The sequence below is a fragment of the Pyrus communis genome, chromosome 9, assembly GCF_963583255.1.
Source record: "Pyrus communis chromosome 9, drPyrComm1.1, whole genome shotgun sequence".
Taxonomy (NCBI): Eukaryota; Viridiplantae; Streptophyta; class Magnoliopsida; order Rosales; family Rosaceae; genus Pyrus; species Pyrus communis.
This window is the reverse complement of record NC_084811.1, coordinates 5901172-5925372: the sequence shown is the minus strand read 5'-3', so window position 1 is coordinate 5925372 and position 24201 is coordinate 5901172. Positions and strand designations below refer to the sequence as shown.

At 36.7% G+C, this 24201-nt stretch overlaps 3 protein-coding genes across 3 annotated transcripts; all 3 read left to right on the top strand.

Annotated features, from left to right (window-relative positions):
- The first annotated feature begins 3313 nt into the window (after positions 1-3313).
- LOC137745240 (ERBB-3 BINDING PROTEIN 1-like) lies at positions 3314-7151 on the top strand. The gene is made up of 10 exons (XM_068485156.1): positions 3314-3451; positions 3559-3686; positions 3800-3884; positions 4040-4189; positions 4318-4471; positions 5954-6169; positions 6262-6398; positions 6492-6583; positions 6671-6847; positions 6932-7151. Exons 2-10 carry the CDS (start codon positions 3596-3598, stop codon positions 7015-7017), a joined length of 1188 nt encoding a protein of 395 aa, XP_068341257.1. The 5' UTR covers positions 3314-3451; positions 3559-3595; the 3' UTR covers positions 7018-7151.
- Positions 7152-9013: 1862 nt separating this feature from the next.
- On the top strand, positions 9014-13079 carry LOC137746024 (dnaJ protein ERDJ3A-like). Its single transcript, XM_068486071.1, has 7 exons — positions 9014-9173; positions 9465-9520; positions 10491-10564; positions 10718-11250; positions 11335-11670; positions 11976-12329; positions 12454-13079. Exons 1-7 carry the CDS (start codon positions 9084-9086, stop codon positions 12736-12738), a joined length of 1728 nt encoding a protein of 575 aa, XP_068342172.1. The 5' UTR covers positions 9014-9083; the 3' UTR covers positions 12739-13079.
- Positions 13080-18088: 5009 nt separating this feature from the next.
- On the top strand, positions 18089-21115 carry LOC137744814 (pyruvate decarboxylase 2). Its single transcript, XM_068484616.1, has 6 exons — positions 18089-18843; positions 19260-19423; positions 19526-20176; positions 20264-20381; positions 20550-20738; positions 20854-21115. Exons 1-6 carry the CDS (start codon positions 18319-18321, stop codon positions 21022-21024), a joined length of 1818 nt encoding a protein of 605 aa, XP_068340717.1. The 5' UTR covers positions 18089-18318; the 3' UTR covers positions 21025-21115.
- Positions 21116-24201: the final 3086 nt, after the last annotated feature.

The window sequence follows — 24201 nt, the reverse complement described above, 5'->3', positions numbered from 1 at the left end:
AAACATAAGAGATCTACAATAATAACATCCATAAAATGGTAGTTTCTGCCTTCCAGTCGGTAAATTATGTAAAATCTTGAAGTATGGTGGCCCATTTGTTTTGCTTGTATATGGTGTTGAAGAGTGACCCATTTTTTGGCTTGTAACATTCAAAATGTTTCACTAGTTGATATATGACAGTTTGGCTCAATTGGAACTGTTTTTAAAATGATTAAAAGTGTTTTTTGTTAACATATTTTTAGAATCAATTCTTTGTAAAAATGCAAGTAAATATTGAAAAAACATTTAAAGTGCTTTTAAAACTCAAAACATTTTCTCTAAAAGTTATTTCAGTTATTTTAAAAGTAATTTCAAACGAGTATTCTTTTAGATGCCTTTATTGTCATCAAACTTTTAGTTAAGTTCACAAATATAAAACTTTTCATCCTAATTATTTCAGTTCTATTCTTTAAACAAGAAATTAAAAGTCTATCGTCCTTCATTAGCCTTATTACACCAGCCATAACCCTTCTGCCAAAAACAAAACAAAAAACCCATCCACCTGCCGCCGCGCTCCGCAACCATCATCTGATTCATGCAGACACGACCGGCTAAGCCTGTTTCTGCGTTTTTATTCTGCAGATTGAAAACAAGAGGCTCTGCGTCTTTCTTTTTCAACCATGCCCAGACCAGCTAAGCCTCCCAGCGCCAGCCTAGGTCTCCTAGGCGCCACCTAATTACTACCCCGATTTGCCTCACGACTTGGGTTTAATCCCGATGGATGACTACCGCGTAACGCCTAAATATTGCCTGGGTCAATTCTTAGAACAATGGATAATGTACAATCTCACAATGACGATTGATACTTTGTCATTTGCAAGTTTGTTTCGACATAACATTCTATTATTAATTTTGGACACTACGATGACGATCTAATTTTTTATATAGGTTGCTATTATGACTAGAACATGCTTATATAAGCGCCTATATACAACACTCCATCTCCCCATTCTCCCATTGGAGGAAAAATGTGAAAATGGTCACATTTAACTTTTAGGTAACACAAAAAGAAAAACATAACAATTTATAAATACAAGGTAGAATTTATCCTAATGGTTAAATTTTCATATATATATATATAAGAACCTGTAAGGAAAAGGATCCTCATTTTTTTTTTATAAAAATAGGAATTGGTTGTGGAATTCACACCACATCAAACTTTAACAATTCGAACTGTTTATTTTTCAAGTTGCACCTCATAGATCATCCTTGCAAAGTATAAGCCAAATTGGAAATATTTAAGACATCTAATTGAGTTCTAAGAAATTAACAATTACTTTGTTATATAAGAAATAATGAAATTTTATCTTAATAATTAAATAGGTAAATGGTTTCTGATTGAATTGAATTTTTGTAAGGATGATTTATGAAACGAGACTTACTAAATAGACAGTTTTAATCATTGATGTTCGATGTAGAGTGAGCTCCACACCCAATCCTCATTTTTTGAAAACAATGGGATCCCTTTTGCATATATCATAGATTTATTTATGTGCTACGTAAATAAATTATAGAAACTTTCTACCTCTTTATATTTTTATTTTGCCCCTTTTCCACCTCTTTAAAACCTGATTTTTTTTTTTCCTTCAAAAAATACCTATTTCGTTGCAATCTCGTTCTACAATTGAGTGTTTCTCCAAATTACCATAAATATAGGCAGACTTTAATTCCTCTAATTGTTTTTGTTTAGGCCATCATCTTCAAATTGCTATAATTATACCCTAAGAAAACTCGGCATTTTATATAATATGTGGGGGGTATAATGGGTAAAATCATGCATTTCCGATGTATAATACTAAAAAGATCAAATTTATAAAAGGATAATACTAAAGAGATTAAATTTATAAATCACATAATGTGTCATCAATAGTAAATAAACACGTTAATCAACATTTAAATAATAATTCAATCATCAATATCCACATCATTTGATTTACAAAATTTAGACTTCTTAACATAACTCATTCCCGATTGCCCCAACTATTGGAATTCAATTTCCACCTCACACCAAAAAAATCCAATTCCTCCAAAAGGAGGAGTTGAATTGCATTTCTCATGTGGGCTCCATACAGTCTTAATTTTCGATGGCAAATACGTAAACACGCTCTAAAGTAGTTGAACCTTTAATATGATCTCCCAAACCCAACAAATAGGTTAGAAAACCCCCGTGATCGCAACAGCTTCCATATGAGCTCCAAAAGCGGACGTATTATTATTAAGACCAAATGACAAAACCAAAATTATACAACTAAAAAAAGAAAAGAAAGTGCCGAATCTAATAAGAACAACCCTACAATCTGTACTTTAAAAAAAAATAAAATAAAAAATAATAACTATTTTAATAAGATAATTTTAGTGGGACCAAAATTTTATGGGTAATGCAGACGATCTTTTATTACAGTGGTGAAAATATGTTGTACCCTTACATGATGGAGTGTGTTCGAACCCTATCGATAATTAATCTAACATCTAACTTACTAACCCTATTGCTTGACTCAAATTTTTTTTTAAGGGTAATACCAAAGAGACAAAATTTACAAACTAAATGATGTGTTACCAATAGAAATAAACAAGTTTATTAACGTTTAAGTAATAAACTGATAATCAACTTCCATGCCTTTTAGTTTTTAAAACTTTGTTTACAGATTTAGTCTCCACAACATTATCAAATTTTAAACCAAATAATGTGTCACTAATAAAAAAACACATTAATCGATTTTGATGATAATCGATCTAAGACCTCTCACTTATAAGTGAAGAGGAATACTACTAAACCTAGTAATAAGAGGGAGCATTACTTTTTTTAATAACGTATAAAGTCATTAAAAATAGAGATATGCTACACTTACCATTTATTTGCACATCACTTGTACCATCATTCTAATAGAGGTACAACGAATTGCGAGACTTCCTTCAAACTAAAAACTAGAGATCTCGGGTTCGAAATCTGTTGTTGGTGTGAAAGCCAGACTTATGGCCAGGGAAGGTTGGAATGTCTTCGTGAGTCTTCCTGGCTCCCAAAAGGGATATATAACCCTGATTTACCACCAATTGTTCCTTTTTAAAAGAGAAAAAAAAATTAGAAATAAGGCTATGTAATACATGTAGATCTCATATCTATTCGAGAAAAATATTACAAATAATGATACAACTAAATGGGACAAAAAACAAAACGGTAAGAATATCATTTTTGTTAAAAAAACCAAGCAAACAAAATCAAAACCCTAACATAAAGCTGCGACTGAAAATCCTATATAAGCAAACGCAGCCGCAAGTTGAAACCCTAGCTTTCTCTACCAAGCCACCCTCATATTGGTCCTATTCTTCTCTGCTATATTAAACCCTAACCCCCAAACACTCACCTCAACCCCCAGCACTCCCCTCATCGCATCTCAGATTTTCACCCAATCAGGTTTGAAATATCCAATCGGATTTTGTTTTTCGAATTGATAAGTCTCATTTCGCAGCAGTTCTTCGTCACTGGCTTCTCAATTTCTTATCGAATTTTTTATTTTTTAGATTTTTCAAGTCGGAGAATTCACTGAGCTTCGAAACGATGTCGGACGAGGAGAGAGAGGAGAAGGAGCTGGATCTCACATCTCCGGAAGTCGTCACCAAATACAAGAGTGCCGCTGAAATTATTAACAGTAATTTTCCAGCTTTTTATATAAATTTAACACTACCGTAAAATATTGGGCTTTTGAATATTCATGTACTTTTGTGGATGACTGTATTGATTTGCATTTGGGAAATTTTGCAGAGGCTCTGCAGCTGGTAATATCCGAATGCAAACCGAAAGCGAAGATTGTGGACCTTTGTGAGAAAGGGGATTCATACATCAGAGAGTAAGTATCAATTTAATTTATAGTTTTTAAAAATACCCCATGAGTTAATTTTTCTTGTTGGCATTGGAATCTTATTGCTTTTTGTTGGAAATTTTTTGCGATTGTTATTAATGGGTTGGGTTTTTTTTTTTTTTTTTTTTTTTTTTGGTATTCAGACAAACTGGCAACGTGTACAAAAATGTGAAGAAGAAGATCGAACGAGGCGTTGCCTTCCCGACCTGCATTTCTGTGAACAACACTGTATGCCATTTCTCTCCTCTTGCCAGTGATGAGTCAGTGTTGGAAGAAGGCGATATTCTGAAGATGTAAGTTTTGATCATAACCGAATTTTATTTGTTCTGATATTTTTGGAAGAAGCTTGTGTATTAGATAATTTGGTTCGGACTTTATCTCACAAGTATCAACATACTGATGTAATTTTGTTCTCATGCAGTGATTTGGGCTGTCATATTGATGGGTTCATTGCCATAGTCGCACATACTCATGTTCTTCAAGCAGGACCGGTTACAGGAAGGGCTGCTGATGTTATTGCAGCTGCTAATACTGCTGCTGAAGTTGCATTAAGGCTGGTTAGGCCAGGGAGAAAGGTAATTTATTGTATTGAGTTATTACACTTTTTCTGTAATAGGTTACTGGATTGTTTGAGGATGCTGAATGATTGCATTATTTTTATTGATCTGAACTGTGATTTCTTGGCCATTAGTTAAGCGTTTACACTTTGTGGTCTTCTATTTTGATGTTATGCTTTGAATTAATATTTGCTTTTTTGTTTTCGTAACCTGAAAAGATGTGTTTTATGGTCATTGCATCCCCTGATGATGAAACGTTAGTATAAGCTATGGACTTTCATCCAAATGAAGCTTTTTGTCATAGTTACCCTGAGGGAACCCTATGTTATCCAATTGTCAAGCACCTCTTGGATATTTAATTTATTTTCTTTTCATTTTTCCCTTGTCATATTCTCAGATGGTAGTTGGTAGGCATAGATCTCCACAAGGTTTCCATCTGTCTTTTAGCTAGAATGCCAAGTTGTTCTATTGCTGATGTGATAGCATGATTTCACTGCAATTTATGGTGATAATAACATGTCTTCCCTATGAATGAGGTTTTGAAGGCAACTTTGCCGAGGTGATCTATGATAATTTGATTTCCTCTTTTTCCCTGTTGCCTATATTATGCTTGGCTATTGATGGGCAGCTCTGGTTGACATATCTACATTGTTCATCATATTGTCCTTTGAGCCTACACCACTTCAATCCCCTAGAGTACTTTCATTCTTGTTTGACTTTCAGCTATCATAACGTTGGTGTTTTGGGATATCTCAATTTGATCATTTACTGTTGTGTCGATTCTTTAATTAACATGATCTCTCCAGATGATGAAAATCTATCACTGGCTATGGATTCAATCCGATTAAGCTTTTTTGTCATAGTTACACTGATGGAGCATCATGTATTTTCCATTGATTTTTTGGATCCATACATTTATCTATATGATGAATACTTGTCGAAAGCCATGGGCCAACGTCCAAGTGAGGCTTTTTGTCATAGTTACTCTGATAGGATTAGTATGTGAGCGTATTTGATAGTTGTAGGCAACTTTGCCGAGGGATCGATTATTCTATCGGTTTTCTCCTTTCCTTGTTGCCTAAACGAACTTGCTACATTTGATGCATAGTGCAGATGTATTTCTTGTCTGTCCATTCATCATTCAATTAGCTAAATTAACCCTCCTTATTATGAATACATTGCAATATGAAGCAAAAAGAGAAACCTAATTGATCAATCCATTGTTGTAGGCAACTTTGCCGAGGAAATTGAATCTTATTGATTTCCTCTTTTTCCCTGTTGCCTAGACCAACTGGCTACATCTTGGTGCTAGTACAGATGTGTTTGTTGTCTGTGCAATCGTCATTCAAATTAGCCTACATATATCTTCGAATACATACTTTGTGCTATGTTTATAGTCAATTTAAACATGTACACATCCATCCTATTTGGTGTTTAGTTCTTCTGTTTCTATTACTACATTATCCAAATTTTTATGTTATTTTCTTTTTGCTCCTACAGAACAAAGATGTAACAGAGGCAATACAAAAGGTTGCAGCAGCTTACGACTGCAAAATTGTTGAAGGTGTTCTTAGTCATCAGCTCAAGCAGTTTGTGATAGACGGGAACAAGGTCATATTAAGTGTTTCTAATCCAGATACAAGAGTTGACGATGCAGAATTTGAGGAGAATGAAGTTTATGCAGTTGATATAGTCGCAAGCACTGGTGAAGGCAAGGTAATAAAGGAGTTACAATCAGCAGCCCTAACTACCATTCTGTTACATAATTATTTGACTTCTGTATCAATGTATTTTATGTCGTTTTGCAGCCTAAGTTGCTGGATGAGAAACAGACGACAATCTATAAACGAGCTGTTGACAAGAGCTACCACTTGAAGATGAAAGCTTCTAGGTTTATTTTCAGCGAAATTAGCCAGAATTTTCCCATCATGCCATTCACTGCTAGGTTTGTTAACTTTATATTATTTTCGTAAATGTTGCCGCTAGATCTTCAGCTTTTATTGGTTTTATTAATGGAAGTGTTTTCTCTTGCCATTAGAGCTTTGGAAGAGAAGAGGGCTAGGCTTGGTTTACTTGAATGCGTCAACCACGAGCTTTTGCAGCCATATCCTGTTCTGCACGAGAAGCCTGGTAACGATATTTTTTACTGGACATGTTTTCCGGAAACCCTTACTTTCTCATTCTCAACCTGATTCCATGAATTGTTGATTTTCGCAGGTGACTTTGTTGCTCATATCAAGTTCACCGTCTTGCTAATGCCAAATGGATCAGACCGGATCACATCTCATCCTGTACAGGAGCTGCAGCCCACTAAACAAGTAGATGATCCTGAAATCAAAGCCTGGTTGTCTTTGGCCACAAAGAAGAAGAAAGGTGGTGGAAAGAAGAAGAAAGGTAAGACTCCGACTTAAGCACGTCCTGGAGAGATTGCAGGGTCGTTTTTTAGAGTTTGGATTCTGATGTCGTTGCACATTGTAGGCAAGAAGAGCGATAAGCCCGAGGAGGAGTCTGCAGAAGCTGAACCGATGGACGTAACAACGAACGGTGCCGAGTCTCAAGCATGAGCCTCCGTTGATTCTAGCCGGGTTTCTCTAATATGCATTTCCACAAGTCGCTGTGTTTTTTGTATGTTCTGAGATTTTGTAGGCGATTAACGTCAAATTTAAGTTATATATAAAATATTTTTGAATTCTGAGAGCATGTTTTCTTAACAGAGGAGGAATTCGAACAACTTGGAATCAGAACGATTAACTCGTCCCACTTAATCTAATTCTTAATTTAGGTCTGTTTACGGATTTAAAAGAGAAATCCACACTTTTCTGATTTTTCCTGAATGTTGATTTGATGTTGCATTATCTTATGAAAACGCACAAAATAGGAGCTGTTTTCCAGTTTTTGGTTTCTCAATTACATCTCTTTATCTCTTTATCTATGGTCATCAAATTGAATAAATCAATCGAAAAAATAAGCATAGCAAGTGGTGCACAAGAGAGGAAAAAATGTATTTACTTTTAGATCCCAAATCTTATTAAGTTTCTCGAACAAGACACATGATTAAGGTTATAACAGAAGATTTCCCCAAAAGCACTCGTGATTTGATTAACCAACGTCATCTGTTATTTAATTTCATGGTCGTTATTAACACTACAATTTATTGGTATCTTTTTTTTTTAAGTCTCAAATTCGACTTGTACATGAACAAATTCGATAATTAGACTCACTCTTAAAAATTATATATGTTTTTGGACCTGGATCTAACGAGAAAACTTGATATAAGTCTAATTTTTTAAACCAATAGTAGGAATAGTCAAGTTTATAAAAATAAGTTCAATTCCTTAAATTTAATTATTTAATTATCAATAATTATATCTTCAATAATAAGATTTATTATAAAAATTAAATTTCTTCCTAATTATCTCTTTGATTATTTCTTTTTATTTATTGTTTTGTGATTTGTTGTTCTTCCTACCGCTTTAAACCCTATTTATTATTATTATTTTTATAATCAACCTATATCACATGTTAATTATGTTTATCTACCTATATGACATTTTATTTTTATTTTTTATAATCAACCCGTCGCAGATTAATATGCCTTACTTATAGGTATATTATGTTTTTTCTATCTTTTAGTTAGGTTTCATATCTTATTTATTGAATAATATATATTCATATTTTTGTTACTTGAGTTAGGGGTATAATGTTTTATAGATAGATTTATGTTAGTATATTAATTTTTTTGTTATAGATATTAGAAGATTTTAATTGATTTTTAGAAAATATAAAAACAACAACAACAACAACAAAGCCTTTTCCCACTAAGTGGGGTCGGCCATATGAATCCTATAACACTATTGTGCTCGGTTATGTGTCATGTATTTCGTTAGATCCAAGTACTTTAAGTCTTTTTTTAGAGTCTCTTCCAAAGTCTTCCTAAGTCTTCTTCTACCTCTTCGGCCTTGGACCTCTGTCTCGTAGTTGCATCTTCTAACCGGAGCGTTAGTAAACCTTTGTTGCACATGTCCAAACCACCGTAATCAATTTTCTCTCATCTTTCCTCAATTTTAGCTACTCCTACTTTAACTCGGATATCCTCATTCCTAATCTTATCATTTCTCGTATGCCTACACATCCAACGAAGTATCCTCATCTCCACTACACCCATATAAAAAAAGTATAAAAAAATAAAAACATGAAATTAAATAATTTGACTTCTAAAAATCATATATATTTGTAGACCTGGATCTAAGAGGCCCAATGATTTATTGTGTTGCTACTTGTTAACCTAACCCCTTGGTTAACCGCTAAATTTTGTGGCGCGTATGGCATTCGTCTCCGCTGACTCACCCAAGCGCAGAGCGTGGGGAAGCAAAGCGCGTGCTGGCGGTGCGTTTCCTTGACACAATCAAGAACTCTAAAATACCATTGGTCAGTTTGCGTGGGAACACGTCATACCGCCACGTGTACCTAACCCCGAAGATTCTGGATTCTTTTGGAATCCCGCGAAGCACCTTTATAAGCCCTCGATTTCAATCTCCTCCCCCTCTGTCCGTCGCTCATAGCCGTAAAAATCCGACAAACCGCGAAGCTCGCAGCCGAAAAATCTCATTGTGAATTTTCGTGATCCGATATGGAGAACCGGTTCGCAGTCTGCATCTTCGTGTCGGCGCTGCTCTTCTTCCTCTTAACCATGGAAGCGAAAACTATAGACCCTTACAAGGTACGGTTCTTGATTTTCTCTCGATTTTCTTCTAATTTTTAATTTTTCATATATTTCCAGTCCAATGTGGATGAATTGAAGGTAAATATAGTGGATTTGAGTGTGGAGGTTTTTGATCGAATGGCTTTCGAAAAAACCTCGCTGGATTTTGCTGTTGGAAGGAAAGTAAATTTGACGAAATTGTGATGAAATGGTGCAAAAGGAGCATAATTTGAAATTGGTTTTTAATTTTTGCTGATGAATGTTTGGGTTTGTACTTATTTACTCATTTTTTTCTGAAATTGTTATCAGGTCCTTGGAGTGGAGCGGAATGCAAGTCAGCGTGAAATTCAGAAAGCGTTCCACAAGTACGTTCCAGTACCCTTTATGTATAATGTGCTTAATTAGTTGTGCTGAACCACGGGGGATGAGATTTTGTTTTTGGGGTACTTGTGGGTGGGTATCGAAAGTATTAAAGCTCACTGCTCAGGGCTCGTTTGGGATTGCTTCCCGAGGAAGTGCTTTTATTAGAAGCACGTTGACATTTCCATTGAAAATCCAAGTTCTAGGGCTTAAAAGTCCAAGTGCTCCTTCGTGAAGAAGCATCTGTTAGGTGCTTCCCAAAAGTGCTTCTATGATCCAGAAGAACTTCTAACTTTTTTCTGTCAGACACATTTGATTTAGAAGTTCGTACTGATTTTCAGGAAGGGCTTTTATCCTTTCCAAATCCGATCCATAATAGGCCCTTACTGTGACTCTACTTATCATTTATATATCATTTAGGTCTCTGCGAAGGTCTGTTATTGGGTTGGGACGAGTTGGGGCTAGCTTTAGTCACAAACTATAATTCTTCAGGCCTATTTTTGGCACTGTTATTGAGTTTTCATATGTGGCCTTGTTTGAATAAGTGATTAACTGTTCTTTGCCGTGAGGGCGACTTAGTGGTGGTGTTGAGCTGTTATAGGACTTCAGCTTAATGACAGTGAATGTTTGTGTTATTACGGTATTTTAGACTTGTCATTGTAAGCAGTCAGTGTTTGTTCCTTTTGTCTAATTTGATACTAGGAGACTAACTATGTTTCTTCTCATGCTATTAAAAAAATAAAGAGTTTATCTCCGTAAGTTAGGGCCGCTTAATTTTCTTTAATAAGGAATACATGTTTCTGTGTATGCTTTAGGGTGGTTTTATTGATTCACATTACGTAAGGGCCTGTTCTCTCCAGTTCTCTCCAGTTGTGTCTCTTTTGTGTTTGTGTGTGTGCTTGTGCATTCGCAATGTAAATGCTAGTGTGACATGCTTTTTACCAAATTCACGCTAACTCGAATAATGCCCTCTAGGCTCTCTCTTCAATATCACCCAGACAAGAATAAAAGCAAGGGAGCTCAAGCAAAGTTTGCTGAGATAAACAATGGTATGACTTCTCCAAGTTCTCTTCAGTATTGATTCCTTTTGTCTTTCCTTTTTGGTTGAAGCTACCTCAATTCCTATTTACCTATCCTGTTGTAGTAGCCACATCCTCATAAGTTTGTACTTAATGTCGTTTTGTTTCTTCTTCTTTGATTAGCATATGAGATTTTATCTGATGAAGAGAAGAGGAAAAATTATGATATGTATGGAGATGAAAAGGGAAATCCTGGATTTGGAGCTGGTTCTCCTGGAGATCACGGTGAATATACTTACTTCACAAATGGTGGACCAGGACAGAACCACTTTACCTACGGACCTGGTGACTGGCAGAGCATGGGTGGGCAGGGAGGTTCCAAGTCATTCTCTTTTTCCTTTGGAGGTCCCAGTGGTCCAAGTTCATTTGGTTTTGGTATGGAAGACATTTTCTCAAACTTTTTTGGGGGTAAACCTGGAGGTGGGGGTCAGTTTGATGGTTTCAGTGGTTCAACTGGGTCTCGACCTGGTTCTCAGCCTGGGTCTAGGACTTCTCCGGTGAGCATTACGACCATCAGTCCACAGGTGTATAAGAAAGAAATAGTTCACCGAGGGATGGCTTGGCTCCTGTTCTCTTACACTCCTTCATTGAAGGGGAAGCAACATGTTGAAAATACCATAGAGGAAGTTGCAAGTTCCCTGCAGGGAGCCTTAAAGGTATGTTCAGATTCTTACTCATTCCTTACAATATGACTGCCTTTGATCTCCAGGTATGCTCATTCTTTCGTTCTATTCTGTCAGGTTGGAAGCATAAACTGTGAGGCGGAACCATCTCTCTGCAAGGACCTTGGCATATACCCCAGCAGAATGCCCCGAGTATTTGTGTACAAAGTGAGTGAAAAGGGTTCTTTGGTTGAGTATGATGGTGATTGGGCTGCAAAACCTTTGAAGACATTTTGCCAAGACAATCTGCCAAGGTTTTCAAAACGGGTTGACTTGAACCGCTTCAAGTCTTCCACTTTTACAACCAATAAATTACCTAGTGTGGTGCTTCTTTCCACCAAGAAAGATACACCTGTTATCTGGCGTGTCCTCAGTGGATTGCATCACAGTCACTTCAGTTTCTATGATGCAGAGGTATGTGGTGATTTTTGTCGGATTAATCTACTCAATTTTCCTTTTCTGAATCTTTTCGATATATGAAGAATGTGACCATATAATATGTGTGTGTGTACTAACTATATATTTTTATATGTATGTACATATATGCATATGAAATGGGTAGGGTGTAATAATGACCATGGTACTTCTACAATGAAGTGAATCATATACTTTTCCTTCAGGGAAAAGAAGCTTTAGTTGTTTTCATTCACCTTACAGTTTTTCATTGATAAAAATCTTGAGTTTTTGGATAAAAAAATCATTTCAAAATGATCATGCAGGTCCACGATGCTTCTGATCCAACAGTGAAGAAGCTGGGAGTTGGTGCACTTCCAGCTATAGTTGGTTGGCTTCCGAACGGGGAGAAGCATGTCTTAAAAGCAGGCATTACCACCAAAGATATGAAGTCTACAATTAAGGAGCTCAGTGCTTTGCTCGAAGGTTTTGAAAAAAAGAGCAAGAAGGCAGCTTCAAGTCAGGCCAAGAAATCACCGACTGATTCGGGGGAGAATCAAATACGTCTGTTGACACAGTCTAATTTTGATGCCCTTTGTGGTGAGAAAACTCCGGTTTGCATCATTGGCGCATTCAGATCTTCCAAAGCAAGAAATAAGTTGGAATCAATTTTGACTGCGGTGAGTATACTTTTGCTTTTATAGACTCACTGCTATAAAGAACACCCGGTTTCTCACATGACAATGATCTTCTTATGGAAGTTGAAAGAGTAACGGTATAAGTTCTCTATATTTTCGTTTTCAGGTCTCTCAGAAATCGCTATCAAGGCGACAGAGTTCAGCTCAGGGCAAGGATTCTGTTTCCTACACTCTCTTGGATGCCGCCAAGCAGGCGACCTTCTTAAATGCTTTCGACGAAGCAGGATTTAAATCATTAGAGAAGGTCTTGGTTGCCTACAAACCTCGGAGGGGGACATTCGCAGCATTTGACGGTGAAATGACTACGGAAGAAGTAGAGGCGTTTATTAGCTCTGTGCTTAACGGGGACATACATTTTACCAAAACACGGCAGAAACCCGTGCTCAGGTGAGAGGAAAGGTCGGATCACGGAGCTCGTGGCTTTCGTGTACATAGCTTCACTGCTTTTAGTATAGAAAAGATAAACCAATTTTTAGATTACAGTAAGGAGGAGACTGAGTTTTGGCCCTGGTTGCGACGTTGGGTCGCCATACAATCTTGGAGGAGCATCCATTGTTTCGTAGTGTAGGAGAAGTGTTCCTCCAACCCCAGAAAAGTGGTCTTGTAATGCCATGGTAAAAGTTTCATACCTTTTCGTTGTATGAATCGTGTAATTTATTTTCCTTGGTGTAGAAATTAAAGACCAAATTTTACACAGAAATATCAAATAAGATGGACGAGGTTTGAAATTTGAGGTCATGCTTTAACACTTGCTACGTTTGGACGAGGTTTGAAATTTGAGGTCATGCTTTAACACTTGCTACGTTTGCGTCTTGCTGATTTCTTTGCTTCTACTCGATTTCATATGTTATAGGCTTATAGCACGTCTACTTATTTAATAAAGTAATACTACGTTTATCATATGTTCCCGGTGAGAAATTATTAATTCAAAGGCTACGCTCTTGAAGGCCTTTGAAACTAGAAGTTTGTACATCTCTAATAAAGGTAGGGTCAAGAAGCTCTAATAAATGTAGGGTTGAGAAGTATATGTGGATTATGTCTTTATTAAAGATGTGGTACAAATGTGTTACAAAAAATTTGACAAAAAGTAGCAGTTTTGTATTTACTATAATATATCAAATTGTATCGAGTGATGAATTGTCATCATGATTAGAGTTTTTTTTTTTCCTTTCAAAATGCGTCGCAAGTTTAAACTATTCCCTCAACTTAATGTAGATGAATGGTGTTTTGTCCAACCTATTGTCTTAGTTCTGCACCCACTTTAAATTTTATTGATATATTTAACCTAATGCAAAATGACCTTAAAGACCTAAACAAAAACAAGATATTCTAAAGATAAAAAAGTGATAAATCTTATCGTCTAAAAATTAAAATGTGATAAAACCATTTTTGTTGGCAAACAGATGGAATACTCAATAACACCAAGAAATAGTCAATCGCCCAAGTAAAAATGCAATTGTGCACCAAATTCCTGTGCTCACTATTTCGGACTGGAAATTTTCGTGCGCACATTGAAGAACACTTTTCTTCATAAAAACTAGCATGAATGCAAGAGAGAAGACGGGAACATGTATAGAGAGACTAGAGAGAATTTGAATTCATGTTTGCCGGTAATTCATGGTCCGATGCGGAACTTAGGAGAGATGTGGGTGTTTGTCGTCGTCGTCGCGGCGGGTTGGTGCCTTGGTAGATACAAATGCTGGGTTCTTTGAGTTTTCCTTCAGTTTTTTGATTTATTTTATTTTTTTCAAATTAAAGAAGAAGTATATCAAGATTATTTCAGGAATCAAGGTGGATGAGGAAGGAGCATTTTGATTTTTCAACTTTTAGTGGTGGGTGGGAATATAAGCTGAGATGGGAAAATAGGACTGGTGGGTGACATTAGCAGCATTCATGAAGAATGCTAGTAACCTTGCATGTGGTCCAATATTTTAGTGGATATTGTTGTGGGTATCATCACATGTATCTCAGGTTTGAAACTTTATCCTCTTCTAATAATATTTTCAAACCCTCACCTCTCAATATTTAAAAAAAAAAGAAAAAGAAAAGAATGCTAGTAACCTTCTTCTTTCGAATGTTTTTCGACTCTCTTTATCATTTAAAGTTTTACAATGATCCAAATTGTCTATTTCTTATATTACTCTTGAAAATCAACTCAGTGAAAATGGCTATCCCGTTGAAGAGACAAACCACATTATTCAGTTAAATACTGAAATTTTAATAAAATAAGTTAAACAGTCATGATTTCTAATTTTGTTGATATTATAAAATTAAACTATAAATGGTGAACGAGAAACTAAACTGTTTGATTATCACAACATTAGAAATTAAAAAGAGAAGTACAAAAAAATAGGACCCGACTTCTCTGCCATTTCACTTCCCATACATTCTTATTATTTCTTATTTTGTGTGTTTACGGTTAAGCCACATTAACATTTTATATTGATTTTTTTATAAAGATAATTAAACAAAAACAATAGTAATATAAAATGTTGACGTGATTTAATCATGACCGCACAAATATGAAAGGATGAGAGTGTATGAGAAGTGGGAGGGCAAAGAAGTTAAGTCCAAAAAATAGAACGAAAAGGTCCCACTGGAAAAGTATGATAACGTCCCCTTGTACAAATAGTCATCGGCACGTAAAGTCTCTGGTTGTGTAGAAATTTTTCCAAGTGACGGGAACACCATGACACGTGGTGTTCCCTCACACATTAGGATTTGACATCTTGAATATCTTTCAATTTTATATTTCAATAAATATAAAAAACTAAATCCTAATGTGTGAAGGAACACCACGTGTCATGGTGTTCCCGTTACTTGGAAAAATTTCTCCTGGTTGTGAGTTTGGACTTGCACTGTTGCACATATGAGCAGAGTAGAATCCTCTTCCGTCCTAATTTTTTATTTTTAAAATTTTTATTTTAAACAGTTATGAATAAATCATACTAATATTTTATATTAAATTGTCAAAAAAAATTATGAGAAAAAAAGAGAGAAAGAGCGAAAATATGAAGGAAAGAGAATTCTAACCCCGGTACAAACATTCCCACGTGAAGAATGGAAGGAATGTTATTGAGATAGCAAATTCAAGGATTGTTTTATTGTCGATGAAGTCTGAATTAAATTTGATTACTTGCTGTCTTGCATTGCATCGCATGAATATGATAATCTAAGAGACGTTCAGTCACGTCACGTGACTCTGTTAGCGGCAGCGGTGGCCCCACCGCATACCCTTTTCAATTCATTATTAATCACGACAAAGCTTTTTTATTTTTTATTCTCTTAATATAGTCTTACATCTACCGGCGACATAAACTTATTTGCATTAGAAATGTTTCCACAATCTAATTAATTATACATTGTCATGCATTTTAATTTTTTTTACGTGACGATTATGTGATTGATTTAAAGTGCATTATGTAATCGGGCTTGTAGAGTTGTCTAATAGGAAGTTGTCATATTGTTATAAGTAGAGCTTGATTAACCAAAATAAGAAAATCACGTTTATCTGTATTTGTGAGAGAATGTGAGACTAGTGAAAAAAAACTTTTGCTCTACTGAATTTCATTTTTTCATTAGCTTGACATACCATCACGATTTATTGCATGATAGTTATTCCTGTGGTAATGGACAATAGATAGAATGTTTCACATGAGTTTTATCGTTAGATTATAGGTTAATAATCTAATAATCAAAATCTAACGATAAAAATTTTCGTTGTATAAGATACACTGTAACATACTAAATTTTTTTACTACACATAATGCTCGGCACCCCAAAAGAAATATGAGAACCATATACCTTTTTTTTAATCCTAATACACACTCTTATTTAATAAAAGCATGATATTGAGTAAATCAAACGAAAACAACAAAAAGTAAATGCGATGATACATTGGCGAAAATCCAAAATGTTGCAAGTGCTTATAAAAAAATTGTGTTACTTTTCATATTTCTAATTAATTTTATAATGAAATCTTAATTTTGTTCATTAAACAAGAACGCGTAGAACAAAACGATGTGGGGATTATCATTTCTCTTTCAAAAATTTGATCAACTAACACGAGTTTAGGGCCCACAATTCGTATTCATGCTTACAAAACAGTCTCTCGTGCCGGTCCAATTTACTAAAGAAGAAAAAAGGGCTGCCTCGTCTGTGACTAGTGCAAAAAGGCTCACATTCATGCCTGTGATTGCGTGCCACGTCACTACCATAACATGTTATTTAGTACGTACGTGGCCAACACTGACCGTCGAAATGTGCATGCATACAACTTGCTTAATTTAATTTGTTTAATTATACAACTAATTAATTAAATTATGAAATCCAAAAAACTTCGAATTTGCAATTACCAGCAACTCCTCCGGTTTCCACAAACCGTGGATTTCGGTCCTTCTAAACCTTTGATCACGGTATTGTCCCCCTTTACGCCGCCTTTTCAACCCCACCAACCTCGCATGACCTTGTGGTCGTTCTTCTTGTTTGAATCTACGAGAGTAAGAATTACGCGCCAAGACAACCAATCAGAAAGCGACGTGTCGTTGACCACCAGCCGCAAGGTATTATAATTTAAATTGTTATTTTTCCGGATTAGGAAAAGCAAAGATTACAGCAAATAACTAGTTGACGTATTTTCTTCCGGACCAAGAAAAAACGTCTACCGCCCACTGTAATTTTTTTCTTCTTTTTTTTTTTTTTTTTTCTTTTACCGCTGGCAGTTCTAATTACTGCAGTACATTTTCCTTTTTAACAATTTGTTAATCTTATAGAGGAGGATTCTCTATCCTCCTAATCTCTTTATCATTCCATCTCCTTCTATTTGAACGGTTACGGTTAAGCCACGTCAATATCTTATATTAATTTTTTTATAAAGATAATAAGACAAAAAATAATATACAAGAGGAAGAGATGGAAGGAGATGAGAAGAGGATGGTAGAAGATCCTCCTCCTAATCTTATTGACCACGTTCTGGATGTGGATGTAATGTTCACAATATTTGAATTGAAAGCGTTACATCTAAATTTGACTTTGCCACTAAACTAAGCCACACAAAAACTTTGACACTTCCAACTCATAAACCAAAGGAAAAAAAGAAGATTAGGACAAGATGGTGGTCCTTGGCCTCAAAATACAAAGTGTTCCACTTATGTGATGAGAATCAAAACTAAAATTTTCTGTTGTCGATAACATCGTCTTGTCAAACAAAGCGTTTTACGTAACATCTAATAATGCATTAGTTCCATATAATCAAACTACATATAACCGAGTATATGAGATTTTTTTAACCCTTTTTTTTATATACACGAGGCATTCTACCAATTAACCTAATCACTACCCGTATCTTAAAAAGAATTGAACGTTTAGATCAATCAAGTTGATAACAACATACTATAGAGGTGGATTCGTGACATCACTTATTTACATAATCTGAACTGTCTATATTTTGACCCCTACTATAAAAAAATCATGTCTATCGAAAATTAGCAAAATCTAAAATCATTGGATTAGGAATTTAGTAAGATCAATAGGAAAAAAAATTAGAATTATTATTTGAGTGATATCAATATAATAAGCTCAATACACATTCCACGAAGTATATTTTTATTTAGGCAAAATAATTTCACCGGCATATTAACTGGACAATTAAAAATTTCTAGTCCTTTCCAATCTAAGATTTTTAACCAAAAAATTCGTAAAATTAATTGATATTATAATCCTTGCGCGCCACTCATTTGCCCAGTATTTAGAATCCACTGCAACCCACTGCCTTCACCATGAAAAACAGCCCCTAGTATCTTCCACCCACTGCCGACCACCCTATAAAACCCTCCTCCTTCCAAACTAATTTCCCAAACCAAATTCCAAAAATCCCAGAAAAACCCAGATCCCATCACAAAATTCCCATCTTTTCTCTTTTCCGAGTTGTTTTCAGAAACGGTTTTTGAGTACGATCAAAACCCAGTACCCCATGGACACAAAGATCGGATCCCTCGACGTCTGCAAGCCGGCGTGCACCGATGTCGGGAGCCTCCCCATCGGCGCCGCTTCGGCAATACAGAGCTCTGCCCCCTCTACCGTGATCAACTCCTGCGACGCCACTCTTGGTCGCCACCTCGCGCGCCGACTCGTCCAAATCGGCGTCACTGACGTTTTTACTGTACCTGGTGACTTTAACTTGACCCTCCTCGACCACCTCATCGCCGAGCCCGGGCTCACCAACATCGGCTGCTGCAATGAACTCAACGCCGGGTACGCTGCTGACGGCTACGCTCGATCGCGGGGAGTCGGCGCATGTGTTGTTACTTTCACTGTGGGTGGGCTCAGTGTTCTCAATGCGATTGCCGGAGCTTACAGTGAGAATCTTCCATTGATTTGTATAGTTGGAGGGCCGAACTCGAACGATTACGGGACGAACAGGATTCTTCACCACACTATTGGATTGCCGGATTTTAGCCAAGAGCTGAGATGCTTTCAGACTGTGACTTGCTATCAGGTTAGTATGAAATCAAGATTTTGGTTTTTTAATTTATTTTTGAAGTTAAATTTTGATGATTTTTATTGGGGTTTTGTGAAAGATTTGTAGAGTTTGGTTTTGCTAAATTTGGAATGTGGGTTTTTACTGGGATGTGGTGAATAATCACAAGATTTTCCCATGTTCGGCTGTTTATTTTTTTTGTTGAAATTTAATTTCAGTGATTCTTATTGGGTTTTTGATGGATTTGGTGAAAAGTTCAAATTTACCAAGTTTGGTTTTGTATTTGCCATTTATTTCAGTCATTTTTTTGGGTTTTGATGGATTTGTTGAAAAATTCATATTCATTTGATTTTGTTAAATTAATGTTTGGTTTTTTGCACTTTCTTAGTTCGTTTTTTAAAGTTTGCTAATTTTGGTATGTGGGTTTTCACTAGGCTGTGGTGAATAATCTGGAAGATGCGCATGAAATGATCGATACCGCAATTTCAACTGCTTTGAAAGAAAGCAAGCCTGTTTATATCAGCATAAGCTGCAACTTGGCTGGAGTTCCTCATCCTACATTTAGCCGGGAGCCTGTTCCATTTTCTTTATCTCCAAAGTACACATTCTTGGGTTTCTGATTCCATTTGGTTGAAGTGTTTTGGAAATGTTTATAACCTTTAGGTCTGAAATTTATATGTTTGTTCGTTTTGGTCTGCAGATTGAGCAATCATTTGGGCTTAGAGGCTGCGGTGGAGGCGGCTGCAGAGTTCTTGAACAAGGCAGTGAAGCCGGTTATGGTTGGTGGGCCTAAACTTCGAGTTGCACATGCTGGCGATGCCTTTGTTGAACTTGCTGATGCTAGTGGTTATGCTCTGGCTGTCATGCCATCTGCAAAGGGGCTTGTACCAGAGCACCACCCCCATTTTATTGGAACATACTGGGGTGCTGTGAGCACTGCTTTTTGCGCCGAGATAGTGGAGTCCGCAGATGCATACTTGTTTGCTGGACCGATTTTCAATGACTACAGCTCTGTTGGGTACTCTTTGCTTATCAAGAAGGAGAAGGCCATTGTGGTGCAGCCTGATCGCGTGACCATAGCAAATGGCCCTTCATTTGGTTGTGTTCTTATGAAGGATTTCCTCAGAGCTCTTGCAAAGAAGCTCAGGCACAACAACACTGCTCATGAGAACTACCGCAGGATCTTTGTTCCTGATGGACACCCTCTAAAGTCTGCACCGAAAGAACCTTTGAGGGTTAATGTTCTGTTCCACCACATCCAGAATATGCTGTCAAGTGAAACTGCTGTGATTGCTGAGACAGGGGACTCATGGTTTAACTGCCAGAAACTGAAATTGCCGGCTGGTTGCGGGTAAGCCAAGAGAATGTGGTTTTTCATGTTTCTTTTTATGTTATATAGTTGATGATTTAATTGGGAAGTTGGAATTGGGTTTTGCAGGTATGAGTTCCAAATGCAATATGGATCAATCGGTTGGTCAGTTGGAGCAACTCTTGGGTATGCTCAGGCTGTTCCTGAGAAGCGTGTGATTGCTTTCATCGGTGACGGGAGTTTCCAGGTACATTTAATTTTCTCTAGCACTCTGTAAATTGTAAAGTACCCTTAACAACCTTATCAAATTTACTCAGTTAATTACTCAGATTTGTAGCATAACATTTCATCAATATCACGAATCATCGGTCTTTTGTTCATGTGTTTATACTTTCATTGTTTCAATGCCTAATAGGTGACTGCTCAAGATGTGTCCACCATGATCCGAAATGGGCAGAAGACCATCATCTTCCTGATAAACAACGGCGGGTACACAATTGAGGTGGAGATCCATGACGGACCCTACAATGTGATCAAGAACTGGAACTACACTGGACTGGTTGATGCCATCCACAATGGGGAGGGCAAGTGCTGGACAACCAAGGTAATCACTTCGTTAATGCATTCTAATCGTCTCCGTAATCTATTCCTCCAACTAATCAACCAAAGGGTTTCCTGGATCGTAAAACTCCTTGTAACCGAATCTGTTAATTCTGCAGGTCCGTTGCGAAGAGGAGCTGATCGAAGCGATTGAGACTGCAACCGGGGCAAAGAAGGATAGCTTGTGCTTCATAGAGGTGATAGTCCACAAGGATGATACCAGCAAAGAGTTGCTTGAGTGGGGGTCTAGGGTTTCTGCTGCCAACAGCCGCCCACCCAACCCTCAGTAAAATTTTCCATGTCATTTCCTTTCATCTACGCAGCGTCATTCCTTCTCGTTAAGGGTTTCTTATATATGTTTCAATTTAATACATTTCCCTGCGGTCTCTTTCAGTTGGAATTTTTGCTGGTTTTTATGTACATTCCCCTTTGAATTAAGAGTATATTCTCATCGTTTAATTAGTTTATGTGATCTGAACGAGCATTCAACTCAAAACTAATTTGCGTATCACATTTTAGTGCAAATACTCGCATTTCAAGTCTGAGATGACTTCCCAATGTGTCTTGTCACATGTAACGTGTGAATCTTTTGTATACGTGCGTAATTCTTATCGAGTGATACGATCATGAAAAATGATATTCTTGACAAATCCACTTGATCCAAAAAACAAACCGAATTCTAGGATTCCTCTTTGGGGCAAATACTTTTATGCATACCTCTTGTAGTTGATCTAAATGTCTCAGCTTGCTCCGAATTACTATTTTCATGGTTTTGGATTGAAGAAAGTTGATGTTTTGCCATAAACTAATTGGCTATATAGAAGTAATACAACTTAGTTACAAGTTCATGCAAGATCCCTCATCCAATCACCATGAGATTTATTCTCAACACACATCTTCACGTGTGATAAATTTTCAAGTTTAACACGTGGACAACACAAATTGAGTGACATGCAGCATGTGTGGCCGTTTGGCTTCTCCCACAAGACAAACTTGCTCTGATACCAAAAGAAAGTTGAGGTTCTACCATAAAAAACAATTGAAATATTAGAAGTAGCCAAACTTATTTATAAACTCATGCATGGTTTCTCCTCCCATTAATGTGAGATTCATTCCTCAACATGAATTACTGTTTATTTGTGGTCTCGTTTCTTAGTTGCATGAGAAGTCAATCAAGGTGTAGGCAGTGAGATCTTTACCAAATCCATTTCCATTCCGAACCTTTGCCGGTAACCGATAGCATGTTCTAGGTTCTCCTCCATCAGCTGTGAGTGGATTTTTATTTTCTTGGAAATTGACTGTCGATAGGGAATCGTCTTTGTTAGCCATGCATCATTGTCTGCCATGTTGTCAAACAATTGCTCGAATAATCCAAATACACGGCACCTGGTAGGGAAAGTGGGATAGCCATGCGGCATCATTGTACTGGGGTGCTTTGATATTTGTTTGATACTCATTTGTAGTGTGCTTGTGGAGAGATTTTTCAGTGTAATTGAAATACGAGGTAATATATTACGTGTTATTATACAAATGATGAGATATTTGTGTTTAAAAATTAACAACTTGAAAATTAAATTTTTTCATAATTTATATAATAATATGTGATGTACTATCGGTATTCTAGGCACAATAAAGATTTTCTCATGCTTGTAAGACTCCACAATAAAGGCCAATGATGTAGATATCTACACAAATAAATAAGTTAGGTGACTTTTACACTGCATGTAAACGCATATGTGCATTCCCTGTGAAGGGTGGCAGTATTGTCCTTGTCTTCGGCATCTTTCTTTCTAATCGTTGGGATTAAAATTCAACAATGATAAAGAGTCACGTGGACTAAAATATATAAGAAATCTTGCTAATTAGTTCTCAATTTTACACGTGTCATACCTAAAATATTTGTCGGTATACACTTCTTAAAAAAATTGTTCCATAGCATATATTAACATAGGTGTAAATATTAGTTTAGTTATGTAGACAATACATAGTTGTTGATGTGTAAGTGATGTGCCATAATATTTCTCAATATGCTAACAAGTAATAAAATATTGAGAAGAATAAAATCTAGCCCTTGTACCATTGGCGATGGAAAATTATAGCTATGCTCTATTCAATTTTTTATTTTTTTTAATAAACGACCCCATACCGAGAGGTAAGTTCCAATACGCCTATCTCAGGAGAATGAGGTTTCAAATTCCCCTTTCTGTGTCAAAAGCTGATCCACGGCACGGAAGCCGGTCAGTAGTTTGTTAAAAAGAGAGACCCACATCAGGGTAACCTAAAAGAAAGGAAGCCCGCCCTATAGAGACAGATGAGGATGTGAAAATAGCTCCGCCGGCCCTGGGGTACACTAAGGGTTGGGGGAGTAGGTCAAACCTCATAATGGGCTAGCAATAATGAGGTTCAAATTCGCATTTGAAGAGAATCAAATCTAAAATTTTTTACTTATAAGTAAAGAAGAATACTACTAAACCCGTACCGTAGTACTAAGTATCAACTACTGGAGATGGCCTAATGTTTGGTGTGTATATTTAGGAACGGGAGCTAGATATATGATAACTACAGAGTTCGAAAACGCTGTAATTTCGACAACTAAAAACGAAATGGTAATCATGAAAAATGCATTTTGTTACTACTAACTTCTGCGAGAACACAAATTTGTGAAGATTGAGAATCATGAAAAGCCATACCAAGGATCACAATGCAATACCGTTTAAGCCACCAAAAAACATTTGTCTATATACAACAAAATTTCGATGAGATGCGATGGATTTTACACCTACGGATCAATGCTGACATTGCTTGGTGCGTGAACAAGACGACCATTTTGGAGCAGGGTGCTTGGAAAGGGGGCTCGACAGTCGGTAATGTGAGATTTTAATCGCGGCATGTTGGGGTGAGCGCTTCTACATCGGTGGCATCGAAGCTCCGTAGACAACAGGCTATCATCATCTTTTAGCTTTGCTTTTCCATCACTACTGCTTCCTCTACTGCATCCATGGAGTCTCGAAAGAAAGCAGTGTTGAAGGAGTTCCACTGTTTCTTGTTCTTCAAATGTGTTGAATCGAAATCCTGGCTAATAACATGCAGATGCAGCTGTCACATTGAGCGATCCTGCAAGAGATGATATCCCGAAAATTCAAGTTTATTATTTACACCTAGTCTGATGTATTAATACTAACCTCACCAGTCCTTTAGCAAAAAGGATTTCGAAAGGCAATGTTGGAGAAAACGAATATAACAGCAAGCTCTAAGAAAACTAGCATGTGTACCGAGTGATATCCAAGACGGAAGACCAAAGATGAATCATCGTGCAAGTTGGAATTGCGGTCGGGTCACTTGTGTTGTGCAAAAGACGGAGTAAATGGTACTACATGGCTAAGTATAAAATCGTTGTTAAGATATTCCCTCATTTTGATGAAAGAATTGGTCCTCACCGAAGACATGTTCACATAAATCAAAGGCCG